Source organism: Myotis myotis, unplaced genomic scaffold, assembly GCF_014108235.1.
Source record: "Myotis myotis isolate mMyoMyo1 unplaced genomic scaffold, mMyoMyo1.p scaffold_m19_p_14, whole genome shotgun sequence".
In the NCBI taxonomy this organism is placed as follows: domain Eukaryota; kingdom Metazoa; phylum Chordata; class Mammalia; order Chiroptera; family Vespertilionidae; genus Myotis; species Myotis myotis.
In genome coordinates, this window is record NW_023416318.1 from 31,873,732 (window position 1) to 31,885,512 (window position 11,781).

Here is an 11,781-nt window from a genome sequence, read left to right on the forward strand (position 1 = left end):
AACAAAAGTCTTAGGGACAGTCCCAGGGTTCCATTCTTTCATGCATGCAACCCCCACCCCCCACCCCCCGCAAAACACACACACACACACACACACACACACACACACACACACACACTCCAAGACTTCTAGAACACTAGAGCAGGGAGGAAACTCTTGGGGGGGTAGGGGGGGCGGGAGGAACACTTAGAGGAATAGGAGTCTTACTCATAGGCAACAAGCAAAGCCGTAACTTGAACCCAGGGCTCTGAATTGCCATGCCAGTGCTCCTAGCACAAAACTTCCAAGAAAGCTACAGGGGTGGGAATGAAGAAATGTTGCCTATACACAGGTTCCAGTCTTAAGCTGAGGACAGAGCCTGTCGGCTTGGGTCCTGACATCAGGAGCCAGATCTGCTCAGGCCTGCAACAGCTCATAGCCAAGAGGGGAAACGAAGTAGAAAGGGCTAGTTGGGGAAGGAACTCAGGCCCTGGCTTTTCTAAACGTAGATAGCATCAGCAGCCCTTCTCCCCGAGAACCAGTAACATGTGTTTCCACACCGTCCTGACAAAGAAGCAAAAAACAGGACCCCCTTTTTAAGCCCCTAATTCCTGAGCTCAGCGACCCGGCTCCCAAGCTGGAAGTGGCGGGAGCCCATTCCAAGTTGACCCGGGGTGGGGTAGGGGGATGGGGGAGGGAGGTCTTGCCTCCCACTCGGTCCTCCGCAAAGTGCCACGACCCACCGTCCTAGTCTCCGGGCCCTCGCCTGCCCGCGGGCAGACTGCGGGCGCTGCCGACCGGAGTCAACTTCCGTAGAAGCCACACGGAAGTGCTGGCGCTTCTCGGGCCGCTCGATCCGTGGGACCCGTGGGGTTAAGTCTGAGTCCCCGCCCGGCAAGGACAGAGAGCGCGGGGCCGAGGCGGTTCCGGCCGCGGGGCAGCAGACAGGGTTAGGAGAGGGGGGGAAAGGCGGGATCCTCCAAGGAGCAGATTCTCAGGCGTCCGCCTGCGGTCACTGCCAAATCTCCTCCACTCCTCTCCCCTACCCCCTCCCTCTCTCCCTGGAGGATCGCTCCGGTCCAGAGTTCCGCGGATGGGGGTAGGGCACGGCCAGCAGGAAAAGCCAAATCCTAGAGGGGCGTCCGCGCAAGTCCAAACTTCCCCATCCCACTGGCCAGCTCCGGGCAGAACCTACCCCCGCAAGCAGTGGCCCCAAGAGGGGCGTGGTGACCCGGAGTGGGGCGGGGGCATCCCGCGGAGCCCGCTAAAGGCTGCCCAAAGTCCCCCCCACCCCCCAGGCTTCCTCCACGCCTCTCTTCCCTTCCTCCCGGCACCCCCTTAAGCAGCCCTCCGCCTTTCCTTCTCCCCCTCTTCCCTCCCCCCACCCCGTCCTCCCCTTTTCTCCTCTGCGCGTCTCCACTCCGCCCCCCTCCCGGGTCCGTCTCCTCCCTTGCTCTTTGGGCGTCCGCTCCGTCAATCACCGCCGCCGCGGGCCCCTGCCCGGCCTTCTCCGCCTCCCAGGCTCTTGGAGCGCCTCGGGCTCCTGTCTCAAGCTGCCCTACGCTTTGCGCGGAGCCCGGCGATCTGTCAGCGGAGCCAGCCGGGGGGAGCCGCCCGGCCCGCCGGGGCTCGGGTTACCAGTGACTGACAGCGTCTCCATGGCGAATAATTTGACTCCGACTATTGTCTGGCGCGGGCAGGCCCCGGGTCAGATAACCAGACCAATCAGGGCGCGGGCCGCCGCGCCTCATGCCCGCTTAGAATAATATTATTAAAAAAGCGAGAGAGCTAGACGGGAGGGAGACCTAGTGAGCAGCCAGCGAGGGAGCGACAGGCGAGCGGACGCGGAGCATGCCGAGCGGCGCCCCGGGCGGCCCCCGGGCTGGGACCAGGGCGCAGGCGAGGCGGGCAGGCGACGGGGCCGCAGCGCTGCGCGGGAGCCGCGGCCGGCGCGGGGACGTCCTGCCGTGACTCGGAGTTCGCCGAGAGCCAGCGCCGGTCCAGGGAGCCCGCCCCGCCCGCTTCTGGGCCCGGACCGCCCGGCGGGGAGGCGCCCATGCCGGACCGCGCAGCGCGGTGAGGGCGCGCGCGGGCGGGCGGGGGCGCCGCCGGCACCATGTCCATGCTGCCCACCTTCGGCTTCACGCAGGAGCAAGTGGCGTGCGTGTGCGAGGTGCTGCAGCAGGGCGGCAACATCGAGCGGCTGGGCCGCTTTCTGTGGTCGCTGCCCGCCTGCGAGCACCTTCACAAGAATGAAAGCGTGCTCAAGGCCAAGGCGGTGGTGGCCTTCCACCGCGGCAACTTCCGCGAGCTCTACAAGATCCTGGAGAGCCACCAGTTCTCGCCGCACAACCACGCCAAGCTGCAGCAGCTGTGGCTCAAGGCGCACTACATCGAGGCCGAGAAGCTGCGCGGCCGGCCCCTGGGTGCTGTGGGCAAGTACCGCGTGCGCCGCAAGTTTCCGCTGCCGCGCTCCATCTGGGACGGCGAGGAGACCAGCTACTGCTTCAAGGAAAAGAGTCGCAGCGTGTTGCGCGAGTGGTACGCGCACAACCCCTACCCCTCCCCGCGGGAGAAGCGGGAGCTGGCGGAGGCCACGGGTCTCACTACCACACAGGTCAGCAACTGGTTCAAGAACCGGCGACAGCGTGACCGGGCAGCCGAGGCCAAGGAAAGGTACGAGTAAGTAGAGCTCCCCTTGGGCTCCAGGGAGGGGGTCCCATGGCGTGGGCTCAACTCCCAGGAGAGGCCTACACCGGGCCCCTAGTCAAAGCCACCACGGCCCAAGTGAATCCTGGCCTGACCCGGGTGGCGCTGAGATCTTTTGGGAGACCCAGAGGGCAGGGATTTGTCTAAAGCGGGCAAAGCCATTGGGGAAGTTATTGACTGACGCCCGGGTCGCTTGTGGGCAAAAATGGAGACGCAGTGAGCTTCCAGGCAAAAGCAAGACCAAACCGTGATCCTGGGTCGCCTGAGAGTCCTCCAAAGGGCTGAGTGGGTTTGGCCTGTTGGGGTTGCTGATTTCAGGAGGCCTAAGCGAATTCGCTAGCACTTCTAGCACGTCCGCACTTTCCTTGGGCCTTACTCAGTTCTAGGCCCTCTAGCCTGGGATTGGAACTTCCCTGGAATGACCTGAATGCGGAGGGGCCTGGGCAAGAATTTTCCTTGTCTGGGTATGAGTTGACAGCGAGAATCTTTTATCCCGCATAGAAAGGACAGAGAGGCCAAGAGCTGGTAAGTGTCAGCTCTGGGAGAGAAGAGAAACATATGCCCCTTTTTCCACCTTGTTGGACCCAGCAGCCCTTCTCTGGCCTGCCATGCCCTGGACCCCTCTCTCCTTGGGTTTTACCCACCCTGGTGGGTAGGTCTAGGTCTAGGGTGAGCTGAGAGCAGCAGAAAGGCTGAGCGTGGCTTTTCCTCAGGAAAACCAAGACTTCCTGAACTAGCCTAACACTGACCTAGGCCCTTGTGGCTGCCAGCCCTGTTGCCCCTCAGAAATCCAAATCTGGGCACGGGGATGGGAGAGAAACTGATTGTGGGGGCAGAATCCAGCCTTAGGGCAACAGCAAAACAAGATACCTGGGGTTGGTGGCACCCAGTGTATGTGAGCCAGAGTTTGCATGATTAGGGTTAGGTGGGAGTACTGAACGGTGGACCCAGATCTCTGGAGGAGCAGGGGGAGCTGCTTCAGGGGGACCCTAGTCTCTGAAACCATGAGGTTAAGGTATCCACAGTTGTAAGGTATCAGCTCTGTGGGAAGTCCCCTTCCACGAAAACAGGAAGAAAGGGCTTTGGGAAGCCGGTGAAGAAAATCTACCCAAGATTTCAAATCTTCAAATCTGGCAGGGCTGCCAGTCAAAGGAAAGGCAAGGAGGTGGTTTCTCGCTGCTAGGGTCCCCTTCCACCCAGACTGGCATGCGTCCAGACTCCGGAGGAACTTGGTTCTCAGGCCAGGCCCCAGGTGAGGGCCGCAGAGTCCCTCCTTTTCCTGTATGACGGGAAGATCTAGGCGCCTTCATTCTCCTGCCCCCTTCTCCTACGAGCTGCCCTCCAAGCCCCCAGTTTCCAGTCCCCCAGAGGAAAGTTTTCACTGTGCCACCAGGGAAAGGGGGTCCTATATCTGTAGGGCTTTGTCTCTAGCCCCAGCCAGGAGACCCCTCACCAGGCCTGCCAGTTTGGAGCTGGAGGGAAAGGACTCAGCTCCAGGGTCCTGCCCGCATTGAGGGATTTCCCTCTAGCAGAGGAAAGGAAAAGGAGAGGAGGGCCTCGGAGGTCCCCAACTTTAAGCGACTAGTATCTAGGGCCTCTCACCCTCCCGGCCCTACATCTACCCAGCCAGCCCTGGATAGAGGAGCCAAGATGTGAGAAGCCAGACCAACTCCAGGGAGCCATGCTCCCCAGACCCTGCTGCTCTGGGGGAAAAATGTCAGCAGGTCAGTGAGGGGGGCAGGGAGGAGCAACATACAGAGAGCAGGAATGATTTTCATGAGGTTGAGAGCACGTGAGGTGGGACAATAGAGATGATACCCGGAGGACAGTCGAGAGAAATCGGTGTTGAGAGATTGAGAACTGGCAGAAGGAATAAGAGCCCCAGGCCGGGCCAAAAATAAGATGGTAGAAACCGAATACCCGCAGGCAGCACCGGGCGCTCTGGCTTCTTGGAGGACGCAGGCTCGGGCTCCAGGTGTCACCGCGCTGAGCCGCCTCTGTGTCCCCGCTGACCTGCGACCTTGCTCCTGCACTTGCAGGGAGAACAGCGAGAACTCCAACTCCAACAGCCACAACCCGCTGGCGGCGTCGCTGAATGGCAGCGGCAAGTCGGTGCTAGGCAGCTCCGAGGACGAGAAGACGCCGTCGGGGACCCCAGACCACTCGTCGTCCAGCCCCGCGCTGCTGCTCAGCCCGCCGCCACCACCCGGGCTGCCATCCCTGCACAGCCTGGGCCACCCTCCGGGCCCCAGCGCCGTGCCCGTGCCGGTGCCCGTGCCAGGCGGAGGCGGCACGGACCCGCTGCAGCACCACCACGGCCTGCAGGACTCCATTCTCAACCCCATGTCAGCCAACCTCGTGGACCTGGGCTCCTAGGGCCCCACCTGCCTCGATGCGCTGGCCTCCGGGGACCGAGAGGCGGCATCGGGAGGGCATGTGGCGCCGGGGCCCGCTGGGGACTGAGGCCCGCAAGCGAGCGGGCAGAACCGCCGGTTGGTGTTGCGGATGGCCCTCTGGCTTGGCCTTGGTTGGGAATTTTTTTCCCCCCAACAAGTTGGTTTTGAGATGCTTTGGAGACCTGGGACCGGGTCTTGAACCAGGGAAGGGAATAAATTATACACCATTCTTATACTCTCCTACCTTCTCTCTGCTTCTCTTTGTCTGTTCTCGCTCCCCTTGCTCCTTCTTCCTCTTCCTTCCCCTTTCTTCCCCCTTCTTTCTTTCTCCCTTTCTTGCTCTCCCCTTATTTACTCTGTCTCTGTTTCCCTTTATATTTCTGGCTTGTCATTTCTCTAGGTTTCTGTTTCTCTGTCTCTCTCTGATTGTCTCTCCTCTCCCCCAGCCTCACATATCCTGGCCCTGGGTCTGTACCCCTCCGTCTTTTCCCTCCTGCCTGGCCTTCTGACCCCCCACCGCCACCCCTGGATTTCCGGGGTTGGGGGGTGGGAGGGGGGAAAGCAAAGGAAAGACAGCCTTTGAATCCAGGCCATCTCCAGAGGCCCTCCCGGAGGGGTCATTGGGGCTGCAGGTGTCAGCTTTGCCCTAGTAACTTCAGTGAAAGAGAAAGGGCAGCGGCGAGAAGGCCCCGCAGGCCCCCAGCCCTGCACTCTCCTCCTCCCCCTGGACTGTGACCACAGTGCTCCCGCCAGAGCCTGCCTCCCGAGCCTCGGACTTGCCGTCTGCCTGTTACGCCCTCATGTGAATGTTCTTCAGGAAATATTTCTGCTTTTATTTTATAATAAAATTAGAAATGATAAATATATATGGATATACACCACGAGGACCGTGAGCCCTGAGTGCAACAGTGTCTGATTTCCCTACAGGGACTGGACACTCCGGTGGGCCATTCTGGGCAGGGATGCCCCACGAGTCCCAAAGCGGAGACACCTCTCCACATGCACACCGCGTATGAGTCGAGAACTCGGAAACCTCCTCCAAAGCCCTCTGTTCCTTTTCTGGTCCAGAAAGCTCCATGAGAGCTGGGGGAGGGGCAGCCCACTCCTCCTGGGGACTCCTCTTCCCCCACAGGCCAAGCAGTGCCCTCTTTACCTCCGGGGAGGAAATGGGAGTCTGTGTGCGGAGCATGGGCACCTGTGTTGGGAAATACCAAGACTGGGGAACAAATCGGGTCATGGAGGTTTCCTGAAGGGGCGCGCTCCTTAGTGATGATCGCAGTCCCCAGAACCAGACCCGACCCGCCGGGCAGATTCACTGACCCGCCGGGCAGATTCACTGGCCCCAAGAGCAGTCGCTCCTCCGGCCTTGAAGCCTGAGTCTTGTGTTGTGTGGCCAGAGAGCAAAGGCCTCCAAGCTCAGGAATCGGTCTGGTCGTCTTGGAGTGGAGATGAAGGGGTGGGGAGGAGAGAAGTCAGAGGAGACTCAGGGAGGCTGGCCCGGCAGGCGGCAGGCGGCCGAGCGAGTGTTCTAAATGGAAGCAAGAGGGCGCCTGGGCTTGGCTGGCCAGCTAGGGGAGCACCTCCTAGCGTTGTGTGCCCTAGGTGCCTCTGTGGCTGTAAATTAACCTGCAGCCATCCCTCCTCTCTGGGGGATCGAGCCCCTCCCCTCCTATAAAGCGACGCGTCTAGCCGGTCCTGGCGAAGCGGGCGGGATGTCCCTCCTAGAGGAAATTGATGCTTTTTTTAGGTCGCAGTTGCTGTAAATACCAAACATGTCCCACTTTAGCCACCTGGACAACGGGAAGGGAAGGGAAGGGAAGGGAAGGGGAGGGAAGGGGAGGGGAGAAGAGGGAGGGGAGGGGAGAGGTGGGGAGGGGAGGGGAGAGGTGGGGAGGGGAGGGAAGGGCGGATGGAATGAGGCACTCTTCCCGCAGGGTGATCTTTGAGAGTGGGAACTTCTCCGGTCTTTCCTCTCTGGTAAATCAGCGCTCACTGAAAATGCTTTTATGGGGACTTTCTGAGGATCAAAGATTCCTTCCCAGTCAAGACCCTCGGAGATGCAGTCAACTGGGTGGGCCACCTTGGCGCAGAGGCTATGCCTCCGCTCTGCGCAGGACTGGAGGTCAAGGGAATGAATGCCCAGAGGACTTTAAGACCCGTCCCCCTGGTGCCGCACCAAGTACCCCCACGCCCCGGCACTCCAAGAGGAATTCCAGCCCTGGCAGCTCCCTCGGCCTCTCCTGGAGGCTCTGCTTGCAGGGGACACTCAGGGCCTCAGGGAACCTGGTCTGTACTTGCGGGGCCTGGTGACCTGACTTCTGCTGCCGGTTGGCATGAAGAGCCAGCTACTGCCTGAGGGCATAGAGAGGCTCCCAGGGTGCGGGGAGCATGGCTGACAGACCTGGCTTACTGCTGGCAAGGGGAAGCACAGTAGCCCCTGGAGCCTGCTTCAACTCTACCTGCCCGCTGTGTTCCAGATACACAGGCCAACAGGCTGCGTGCTACTTTCACAAGGGCACAAGCATACACATGTATCGTTTGATTCACTAGCATTGAAAGCTTGTTACCTGCCAGGCACTGTGGATGGCACCAAAAACACTCACCCCCTCACACGTAGTGGCCACACAGGGACTGTCCCACGGATATGTTCACATTCACACATACACTGAGCAACACACACACAGACCCATGACCCATTTTCACAGACACACTAACATGCCATCAGGCAAAACAAACACTCACACATGAGCCCCTCCCAAATACATACGCTCACACACACAAACACCAAGATGCATCATGCTTCTCCCAGAAGCTCACAAATTCACACTCACAACAGTGTCCCTGCGAGCAGCCAGGCCCAGCCCAGCCACCTGCGGGACCAGGGCCTGGCCTCGCAGGGGAGCTTATGGGCAGGGCTCAGCATCAAGTCTGGGAGTCCCAGGGAGAGAGACAGCTCTACCCCGAGGCGGCAGCAGGTCAGGGACCCTGCCTCGGCCGACCCCCTCTCTCAAGGCCTCGGTGGGATCTCGGGAGTTTGCGCGAAGCGCTCACTGGCCAGTAGGAGGCGAGGTGCCTGAGGTCCCACTTTATCCGGTAAAGCGACCTCAGGCACAGACCCCGCACCGCTTGTGGCCACTTCCCTCTTGCCTTCCCCCTTGAAAAGCTAAGCCCGAAAACATGTACGTAAATGGGGAAACTAGGCAGAAGTTCTGAAGATAAACCCAAGCAGCGACTCGCCCACGGCAGGGATCTCTACAAGCCAGTCCTCCAGCGGGTAACCTGTGCTCAGATGGAGCCAGGTGACTGCAGCCGCTCCCCATGAGAGGCCACCAAACAGGGTTCCCAGAGGCTTGTCACCCCTCCCTTTTGCCCCCCTCTCCCCGTGGCAGCACAGAAACCAGGCGTTTTTCTCCAGCAGCAGCAGCAGCAGCAGCAGCAGCAGCAGCGGCGGCGGCGGCGGCGGGCGGCGGGCGGCCAACCCGAAGGGACGCAGTGGCTGGAAGCCGCGTTTCCTTCTTCTGCTCCTGTGAACGCGTCCGCCTTTCATTTGTTCCCGTGTTCCATACCCACACAGCCCTCGAAGGCGAACCCGAATGGAGAAGGTAGAACCCAGCCCTCCAGGGCAGCTGGCCGCCTCACCTGCTTGGGGGCTGGAAGCCAAGGGCTAGTGAGAGCGCAGAGGGAAGCTCAGGGCTGGCTATGCTTCTTCTTAATTACCCTCTCACCCCACCCCCCCACGACCCTCCCCGCTAGGCAGCTCTCCCCGGGCTCAGGTCAGGCTGGACCCTGGTGTCCCTCCCCTGAAGCGCACCTCCTGGGGTCCAGCTGGGCGCAGGAAGTGATGGCAGGGCGCACTTGCAAAGGTTAAAAGGGTCAGGCGCGGGCCGGATCCGGCCCGTTTGAAATGAATAAAACTATTGAAAACAAAAGACCGTGCCCTTTTATGTAATGATGTTTACTTTGAATTTATATTAGTTCACACGAACACTCCATGCATGCTTTTGTTCCGGCCCTCCGGTCCAGTTTAAGAACCCATTGTGGCCCTCGAGTCAAAAAGTTTGCCCACCCCTGGGTCAGGGAGAGCTGGGAGAGACGCCGGGCTACTCCGTCCTCGGCTTCTCCTGTCCTTATAGGAAACACCATTTGGGCCCCAGGAAGAGCAAGGACCAGCCGGTCCGGGCACCAGAGTCTGAGCGCTGGGAATTTCACCTCCCTGATCCCACCAATGGGAGAGATGAACATGTTTCTGTGTTGAATGTCAGGTGGAGAAGGACCGAGGGACTTGGGCTTGGCGACTGGGCCCTTTTGTGGGTGTGGTCCTCATCCCGATGCAACGGTTTCGATAGCATCAAACCTGCCTAGGGATGCTGGAAGGGGACTCCAACCGGTGCGACCAGTGCGCGAGGATGTGCGGGGTATGGCACCAGGGTGTGTGCGGGCAGTAGGGTGGTGGAACGCGCTGGTGTGCGTCGATGGGAAGGTCACGCACCAGGGAGCACATGGCTAGCCGTGCGCCAGCGCCCGCCCAGGCCGGTCCTGAGCGCCGGGGCTCCAAAGCGGAGGCACCTGGGTCTGGGGGAGGACCAAGCTCTCGCGCAGCCAGAACACAGCCCAGCGCGAGCTGGTGCTGATTCCCCGACCCTCTGCTGCCCGCGGGCCAGGTGAGCGAGAAAGGAGGGGGGATCCCCAGCTCGCTGCGCCACGCCCGGGCCAGAAACACCTGGAGCCCTGGTGTCAGGGTGAAGGCCTCGTGAGCTGCTTCGCAGGCGTGTTTCTTCCTGGAACTTCGCGGGTCCCTGTGCGCCTTGAACTCCCAAAAGGTTTTCTGGGTTGAGGGGTGGAATCCGAATAGAGAGGGCGAGATTGGGTGGCCTGCAATGGGGTGAGTGTTCTGTTTCCCTAGAATCTCAGCAGCAAGGCTTGCTCCCCCTCCAGGTAGAGCCGGCGCCCGAAGTCCAGAGAGAGGCGCCCATAGGACCTTGTGGATGCGCCAAAGGATGAGCCTCTCGAGGCTCCACCGCGTCCCTGGTTGCCCCCAAAGACTCCCTTTCTTGGAGGGGCACACAAACCTGAGGCTGGCACAGGGTGGGCATGTAGGGGCAGGCCTTCTTTAGGACGCGAGCAGCCAAGGCCCTGCCAGGGCTGAATCGGGAACTACCAGGGGCCCAGCCCTCCTTAGGTGCCACGCGCACCCGCGCTCGCCGAGCAGCGGTACCTCGCAGGGACCCTGGTGAGCTGCTGGGAGGAATCCCTAGCGCCGCCTGCCCCTGGCGGCGGCCGCAGCCACCGCAGTCCACAGTCCCGACCAGACACTCAGTGGACCGGGCGCTCAGTGACAGGCCCGGCTCGGCCCACCTTCTGGAGATAGTAGCCCAGGCTGCTTGGGGTATCATGACGCTCTGGGGCCTGAGGGCAGGGGAGCCAGGGACAGCCGGGCGGCACAACCCCATTTCTCAGGTCCTTTGACTTGGACACCTGGGAGCCCCTATGCTTGGACGGCAAAGCCGCATGCAACCCTCATCCCCGGTAGCCATCCTGGCTCAAGGGCACTCTACTTCTGCCGTCCAGGGCCCCCAGGCCCGATGGCCCACACTCAGGATTCTGCAGAACCACAGCGCAGCGCTGCCCTAATTGCCGGCCCGGAGATCAGACTTGAGTCGCCCGAGGTCCTAGAACGCGAACGAGGGGTCAGACAGGAAGGCGGGAGCAGCAGTGAGCGGACCTCGCAGAGCTGAGCCTGGTGCCTTTCCTGGGGCTTATCCAAGAGCCGCTGCTGGTCTGCCCAGCCAGGCGCGCTCGCTCCCTCAAAGGCTCATGGCTGCTCGAACCACTGGGCCCGAGACAGCAGCTCCACGGTGACCTCCTGTCCCCCAGAGTAACAGGTCCAAACGGCCGTTTCTTGGACGCTCACTGCGCGTCAGGCACTTTACACACCTGGCGTCTCTTTAATGCTCGCGGTGGCCGCACAATGAAGCTATTCTTGCTGGCGGATGAAACTGAGACGCCAGGCTCGGGAGCTGGCCGGAGTCACACGCATCGCAGCGGCGGACAGGCATCTGAACCTGGTCCCCGCGAGTCTGCCGCGCGCCTTCTTCCCAGGGTCCCCACTGCGGGCGAGCGCGGCGGCCTGGTCCCGGGGGGCAGGGGCAGGGGCAGGGGCAGGGGCAGGGGCAGGGGCAGGGGCAGGGGCAGGGGCAGGGGCAGGGGCAGGGGCAGGTACTCCTCAGGGGGACAGAGGCAGCTCTCTGGAGGCCGCGCGATGCGAACGCTGCAGGAGGGCTGGCTCCAGGCGGGTGGCAGCGGAGCTCGCAGCCTCGGTAACCCGCTTGTGTCTGTGAGAGGTGATGGGGGGGAGGATGACTCAGCTCCCTCATTCGCCCTCACTACGTTGACGGGACGCACCGTCGGGTACTTGGGAGGGGTTTCGACCAGTGCTGTTTACTCAGGAAGGAAAGATGGAACCTCGGGACCCTGGAGTCAGCCGGCTGCTGCCTCCCTCTTCTCCCTCCCTCTCCTCCGGCCCAATCTCCGCCATTGCCATTCTGCTCAGGAAGGTGAGGCCGACTCGGGACTCGGGACTCCGAGGGCTGAGAGGAGTGCTTGGTGGAATGCTCTCCTCTCTGTTGCTTTCTGCCCCCCACCCCCATTCATCCTGTGCTGGTCGGTCAGGGACCTGGCTGGTGTGGGGTAATAAAGC

The 11,781-nt window shown here is 61.5% G+C and overlaps 1 protein-coding gene across 2 annotated transcripts; it reads left to right on the forward strand.

Moving 5' to 3' along the window:
- The first annotated feature begins 1,415 nt into the window (after positions 1–1,415).
- Positions 1,416–5,977, forward strand: SIX2 (SIX homeobox 2). Of its 2 annotated transcripts, none has more exons than XM_036334687.1 (2): positions 1,416–2,661; positions 4,728–5,977. In XM_036334687.1, the coding sequence occupies exons 1-2, from the start codon at positions 2,096–2,098 to the stop codon at positions 5,062–5,064; spliced, it is 903 nt and encodes a 300-aa protein (XP_036190580.1). In that variant the 5' UTR covers positions 1,416–2,095; the 3' UTR covers positions 5,065–5,977. The 2 variants fall into 2 exon arrangements, with proteins under 2 accessions (XP_036190580.1, XP_036190581.1); XM_036334688.1 differs by having other exon boundaries at positions 1,417–2,655.
- The last annotated feature ends 5,804 nt before the right edge of the window (positions 5,978–11,781 follow it).

Coding starts and splice junctions, on each gene's coding strand:
- SIX2 (XM_036334687.1), top strand. CDS start 2,096: ATGTCCATGCTGCCCACCTTCGGCTTCACGCAGGAGCAAGTGGCGTGC. Junction 2,662..4,727: donor GAGGCCAAGGAAAGGTACGA/GTAAGTAGAGCT, acceptor CTGCACTTGCAG/GGAGAACAGCGAGAACTCCA.